Source organism: Penaeus monodon, chromosome 17 (genome assembly GCF_015228065.2).
Source record: "Penaeus monodon isolate SGIC_2016 chromosome 17, NSTDA_Pmon_1, whole genome shotgun sequence".
Classification (NCBI taxonomy): domain Eukaryota; kingdom Metazoa; phylum Arthropoda; class Malacostraca; order Decapoda; family Penaeidae; genus Penaeus; species Penaeus monodon.
The window spans coordinates 2,015,395-2,022,616 of NC_051402.1; the positions used below are offsets into that span (position 1 = coordinate 2,015,395).

At 36.5% G+C, this 7,222-nt stretch overlaps 1 protein-coding gene across 1 annotated transcript in view; it reads left to right on the forward strand.

Moving 5' to 3' along the window:
* Positions 1-3,308, forward strand: part of LOC119583886 (beta-1,3-galactosyltransferase 5-like) — a 10,045-nt gene extending 6,737 nt beyond the window's left edge. The window contains exons 5-6 of the mRNA XM_037932607.1: positions 1,993-2,094; positions 2,600-3,308. Of these exons, the coding sequence (XP_037788535.1) occupies positions 1,993-2,094; positions 2,600-2,893 (396 nt within the window). The 3' untranslated portion in view covers positions 2,894-3,308. The remainder of the gene's footprint in view (positions 1-1,992; positions 2,095-2,599) is intronic.
* The last annotated feature ends 3,914 nt before the right edge of the window (positions 3,309-7,222 follow it).

Genomic DNA, 7,222 nt, shown 5'->3' on the forward strand with positions numbered 1-7,222 from the left:
CACACACACACACACACACACACACACACATATATATATATATATATATATATATATATATATATATATATATATATATATATATATATATATATATATACTTTACTCTATATTTTTATTTAATACAGTGCATGTATTATATAATAGAATAGATAGGCCTATAAGAATCTTTACATCTCTACCACCCGAGTAATTGCATTTCTAAGAGAACCTCATTTTGATGCTGATAAATATGATGAGCTTAGTGAGGATAATGCAGATGAAAAGGCATTCAATGTAATGATTTATGTCATTTTTAGATACTATTTTCTTATAGGTATGTGTGGTGGGAATAATGGTATGAGGTTGATGAAGAGGAGACATGTTTATGATGTATACACTGTGCACCATAATTTTCCTAAGGTATTGTGGTTTCGTGTGATAAGGCTTCTTTTGCTATGAATATAATTCAGGTGTTCTGAGCATATTTTAATAGTCATGATTATAATTTTACATATATTTGACAAGTACAATAGTCTGTGACTACTATAATTGCTCGTGGTAAAATAGAAATATTCATCATACATCATACAAAAATATTGTTGGTATGTTTTTGCCACTGTGTTTACATAACACAGTTATTTGTTTATGGCAGTTTTACATAATAAATTTAGGATATAGTACGCGTATATCTTCCAATGTATCAAATGAAATGAAATATTCACATAGTTCTTTATACATCATGTAAAATGTTCTGAAAGGTGTATCACATGACATTTTGAGATATAGTACTCAAGCGTTCGCTCGTTTTCTTTGTTACACATCTAGATTCTTCTGCACTTTTTGTACCGTGCAATTGCCAGTACAGTCTGTAACCTAAACATATTCTGGCAGTAACCACGTCACATTGATTCGACTTCGGTGCCACCCGTATGAAGGCTTGCTATCTATGTATTATTGATTGTTGTGCCTTAACGTACATCTTTCAGGCCTTTGAGTGTTCGTCAGAGTTACTAGTTCTTCCTTGTGAGAACTTTTCAAAATATGTGCAACCCTAGCAAGAGGCATCCCAAGATCTATTGTTCACAGTATCTTTGCTGCCAATTTGTCTACATGGTCATGTTTGCCAACATGAGATGGTATCCATACAAATTGAATGTTGAAATTACGTTATGCTGAGTGCAGCTCACAATTTCCTCATCGCTACCTGCTGTGAAAGAATTTAGTGTCCGAAGGGCACTTTGAGAGTCACAAAAAACTACTCCAGAGAGTCACAAAAAACTACTGCATCGTCTGTTTATTTATTTGTGTTGTACTCTTTCATCAATAAAGAGTCAAGCCGTACGTTAAGTACCATTGCTATTCACTAAGTCTGTGCACTGAAGCTTTCACTACCAAAGTACAGCCTTTTACATCTGGTGACAGCTGTGTTTTTGCGTCCTTTCGGCTCGCAAAACGAACAAACGCACCTCCGATCGCCGCTCGACCAACACTTGATATACCGAGCATCATGGGCCAGTCTTTTCTTTCCCTTCCCTTCATCTGCCATAAGTGTATTAAGCTGCATGAAATGTATGTGCAGTCACTCACACGTTGGTTTTGGGTAAAAGCGTAAAATGAGTAAATGTATAGCATTCTCAAGTTAACATGAAATGGCAGCGTTCGCACTCTCACTCTTTCTCTGTGACTTGAGGTTGAAATACTGTAAGAAAACGGTATTGCCAGTTGTTCATCAAGTAATTAATTTCTCTTGTTTTTAGAGATTTATGTTGTTTCAACTACAACGAATTCAACGCATTCGTGATTTTCTCTCAAACTGAGAATTAACTTCTTGTGATTTCATGAAATTCTGTGTACTTTTTTTTTTTTTTTTTTTTTTTTTTTTACGTGTCTCAGTTGCAAGGAAACTTCTACTATTCTCTTTTCTACTTCTTTCCCTTGTATAAGAAGCGCCTAGGCGTGACATCCAAAGTAAAACGAAATCTGAATAATGCAATCATCTACTCCCCAAAGACCATCTCGCAAAGAAATGAGGGAAAACCGGCTGTCGGGAAAATATACGGAAGAATCATTCTGTCACAACCCCAGAGGCACGGGCGTTGGGCGCTATCAAAGGTAGGTCTTTATATCGAATATTACCTCATGTACTCAGGTTAGAACAAGTTGATTATTGATCATTTGTTAACCGCTAACGGATATGCTAACGACTCGATTAATATTTAACTTGATTCTCTTTTAAATCATATTAGATGTGAAGATGTAATTTTAAAACCTTAATGTCACTCACGCTATCACGCTTCAATATCTAATGGTCTTGGAAAACACGATGGCAGTGCAATGCAAACACCTCATTGCTGATTCTGATCACACGTAGCATGGTGTATATAAATTGCTGTAATTGCTATAAATGCCAGATTAAGACAAAGATTTCACTCATTTTTTTGTGACAAAGAAGCGTTCCATACTATATACATCCGTCAGAATACACAAGGGAAAAAGTTATTATTATTATTAATATTATTATCATTATTTATTTTTTGACTCGGTAGGCTAAACAGAAATGGTGTTACATGTATTTTACTATGGTAATAGCAGCGCTTCTCCTTCCGATCCCCCGCAGGAGGAGTACGCTGCAAATTATTTCCCGCCGTATGCCACGGGGGCAGCTTACATCGTTGATAACGTAGCGCTCAAGAAGCTCTGGGATCACGTTCCTCTTGCTCCCTTTCTGTGGATAGAAGACGTGTTCCTCACCGGGATGGTGGCACGAGAAGCTGAGCTTAAGCATGAGTGGCTAAACTACCTTTACCTGGAGAAACAATTATCCGAATATTGGTATAGAGAATATGGAATTTTCTTGTTTGAAGCCTCGCCACAGGATGCACAGAAGGCGTGGGATCACATCATTAAATAAACAGATGTAACAAGCCCCAGGAAAAAAAATATCCACAAAAATACGTTCGTGAGCTAAAAATTCTACGCTGGTAGGTAAAATAATGCTTATGAAAGGTCACACACACACGAACAGAGAAACAAAGAAACAAACACATGCAACCATACAAACAAAAACAAATGAAACACACGTGTTGTGACCTTTTATTTATGAACGTTTTTGTGACCGACCTTCATGTATGTTTGTCCTTTTTGTGACACCAAATGGTTAGTAACTTTGCCCTATTTTTACTTGAACCTCTTAGGCATTCTTGGCTCTTCTTGTGACCTTGAACTTTTCTAAATGATTATCTTTTGTGGTATAAAATGTGTTTCATGATTTGAACCTCTGTGATAATCTTATATGAAACAATTTCTGTATAAAACGTCCTTTGTAACCTTGCCATTTTCGTGACCTTGACTTGACAAATAGTCAAAATCTGTAAGCGCTGACTGATTAACCCAGGGAGAACTACGAGGAGGGATTTCAGACCGCGCCACTGGTAGAGAGGTCATATATACACACACACGTCTTAAAAAAAATCTGAATAAGAAAATGAGAAACAATTGGCAATAGGATAAAACTTCGTTACGGAAAGATCAGCTTACGGTTGAACTTAAAAGTCTGCATGGATTTTGTTATTAATTTTTATAACATTTTAAGGTGTACCATAACATACTTTTGTTAAACAGAAATACATTTATAAGTTTCAAGCCTCAGGAAGGCTAATATACTTGATAAGGCATTTTAGAATTCACAAGGAATTTTAAAGAGCGGTAATTTGGAAATGTTCAATTTGCATCTTATGTATGACTTCAATATACCCCAGGGGAGCACATTTCAGCTTATTAAACAGTATGCGGGCCTAATAATGAAGAGTCGACGCAACGAAACAGCCAAATGGTTAACGCAAAAAAACGGAAGATATTTCATTCTTTACAAAAACATAATCATAAAAAAACTGTAGGAGTGTAAGTGATAATCTTAAAAGACGAAGGGCTGGCTTAATTAATCACGTAAACCGGCCGACTGAAGACTAAAATGCTCGGGGTCACGTGTTTGGCCTAGCGTCTGAAGTCGGCCCTGGCAGCCACAGTGAAGGATGGTTTCATCTGGATGTAAATGAAAATAACCATGGGATTTTCCTATGAGGTTATATTCAGTATACATGAGCAGAAGTAAACTGTCCTCTGTACTGGTGTATTATATAGTTACTTTTACAAACTATGTCTACTAATAATTTGTCAGAACAGACGGCTAGAAAGACTTGATTAATGCAGTGTGTGATCTTCCGTTTGACATTACTATAATTCCTGGTTTTATGATTTTTAAATGGAGTTTTAGTATTTTATAGTACTCCATAAATGACTATTCAGATAACTAAGATCTACGAGTCTTCAACCACAGGCTTCCTTAGGCCTCGCCATCCCTGGTATGTAGTTCTGAAACCTCCTTTCTTGAGGCTCTTCTATGGCCTCATCCTTTACGTTCATGCCGCTCCTGAGCCGTTTCCCTGTAGATTCTCTAAGGGAGGTAATCTACTGGACAAGGCATGTGTTGGTTTTGATCTTTCTCACGCTGCTAGCCTTACTTACATTTAGAAAGAGAACCTACCCACACGCCGGATTGTCAATTCGTTTCAAGACCTCTATGATACATCCGGGTTTCATCGCATGTAACAGTAACATGAAGGGATAAGGATTGAAAACCATTTTAAAAACCGTTCTCTTTATTAATCTCATAAAATTTCTCCTAATCAACAAAACCACTGCTGCGGTCTACATTTATCACATAAAACGACCCTTCCGTCTGCCACCGAGTGAATCTTACACACCCATTTATAACAGAGGGAACACTGTTTAGCTGACTTTTTGTCATTCTTCCGCGGGCAAATGCCACATCTTCCGCGCCTTCTTGCCTTTCTGTCTTGATTTATTGCCTGCATTCTTCGGTCTCCCTGAAAACAGACAAACAAAAAAATAATGTGTGTATTATTCTTCAGGGGTTTGCAGCTATAAAGAAGAAGGGAGAAAAATTCCATCCTTCATACATACGATTACTAAATTCTAAATTTTATTTATTTCATTTATTATTTTTTACGGCGATAAAAATCAAAATGGGTGGCTAAAATGTTTATTACTCTTTGTATACCACTAAATACTTAGGGAAGTGAATACAATGAATACGTTTGAGCAGTAACGGCGGTGTACACTTTGGCTTACACAGGCGCCGGTATATACATATCCTGAATAACTTTTCAGGGTAGAGGGTAGGGCCCCTTCCGCTACATATACAGACATTTCTCTAATAACTTTAATATAAAGACCTAAAAAAGGAGGATCTGAGTATCCCGGTCTGACAATTGCCAGGCTGTTCCCTATTTTGTATGTAAGGTGGCATCAGAAACATACAAATAAAGAATGCAGCAATTTCGCAAAACATTGATTCTCAAATGTTTCATATATAATGATCAACAGAACAGCCTAACAAAGTGGACAAGATGAGATTATACTAGTAAGAGTCCATGTTAGTAATACTCCAAGGCAAGGGATAATATACAAATCATATTCAGCTTAGAAAAACAGCCATGAACAATTACATCCTTCTATCAAGCACAACTGAGTTAATAGAAGTACAAACATTGTCACATCAGACTTCCCCCTGGTCCAGCCCAGAGTGGAACCTTCTCCCACTTCATGCAATTTACCCCAATACTTGTGCTCAATATCCACAATTGTTTCTTCTGAATACCAAGGTCCGAAGACACGAGGCAACTTCTCTTCCCTGTGCAGAATACAACAGTGACATTGTGTCTCCTTTTTCGGAGATCGTCCACACTATTTTTTGTTGTTATGAATCATTATTTTCATTATGCAACTCCCAAACTTTTATGCTTGCAAGTACGACGTCTATCCCCCCCCCCTTTTGACAATTCTTGATCTGTCCGATTAATTTTATAATTTCGATCTCGTTTTATCTTTGCGTTTTCGCTATAAGAAAAAATCGAAAAAAATCCAAGTTTATATATATTTGGCTATGCTGACAGGGAATTACAGAGTGGGTAAACGTTGAAGAAAATGACACAAATCAAACTGAGGAAGTCTCATCTTTGATAAAAAATGACCTGAAACCTTTGAAAAAAAAAAGTTGGCATTTAAAAATCTCATTATCGCTGTTTCATTTTCTAAATTCATATACAAGTAATCACCACAATTTATGTATGTGATAGTCCAACACGAGAAAGGCAGCAGACGCGTGGCATGGAAATCGCTCATTATGAGTGGAAGCGAAAGCTATGCAATGCCAGATTCAGCGAACATACAATCAACCTATTTTCAACAACAAAGCAAAAGCTTTTTTTTTTTTTTTTTTTTTTTTTTTTTTTATTAAGTCAATAGGAAATATGCATGCCTATTTCTCTTAAACATGGTGCGTGAATATATTCGATTTAATAACAGAGACAGGAGGATATGATATATATCGAAGTTGAAGGATGATATTCCTCCTCAAGTAAGGGTTGATGGGGACAGGAGGGGAGAGGGATGTACAGGGAGTGTTGAGTGCAATATCGCCGAAGTGGGCCCCACATTTCGATACTTATATGTGGGGTCCAGTTATACATGCTGCATGCGTCACCCTTTGTTATGGGGTGAAGAAAGCCCAGCCATGTAAATGCAAGTATATTATTATTATTATTATTATTATTATTATTATTATTATTATTATTATTATTATCATCTTTCATTTGGGGGACACCTATATTTTAATTTACTATCATGGTAAATTTAAAGATGCAAAATTCCATATGAAACTATAAGTGGGGGATGGGGGGTGCTTGTCAGTATTGTGGTTAGTTCATGGTGAAAAAAAGTTAATAACTTGATCAATATTTGATTAGGAGAAAAAAAAAAGAGGCAGTTAAAATTCAATCACTTGATCACTTCTTTTCTTTTTTTTTTAACTAAGAAGCCTATTAAAGTATTTGGGGCATATTCTGTTACCCTTGCATATTAGATTGGCAGAAATATGAATTATGAAAATATACCAATTACATATAATTCTGGTGAATGAAACAAATAGACTTATAAAAAATTATTTATTAAATTTTTGGTCTTGACAAAAGAAATCCTTCCAAAAGAGTGAAGACTGTTCAAAATTCTCTCTCTCTCTCTCTCTCTCTCTCTCTCTCTCTCTCTCTCTCTCTCTCTCTCTCTCTCTCTCTCTCTCTCTCTCTCTCTCCTCTCCTCCCTCCCTGCTTCTCCCTCTAATTCCACTCTCCTCTCTCTCTCTCTCTCTCTCTCTCTCTCTCTC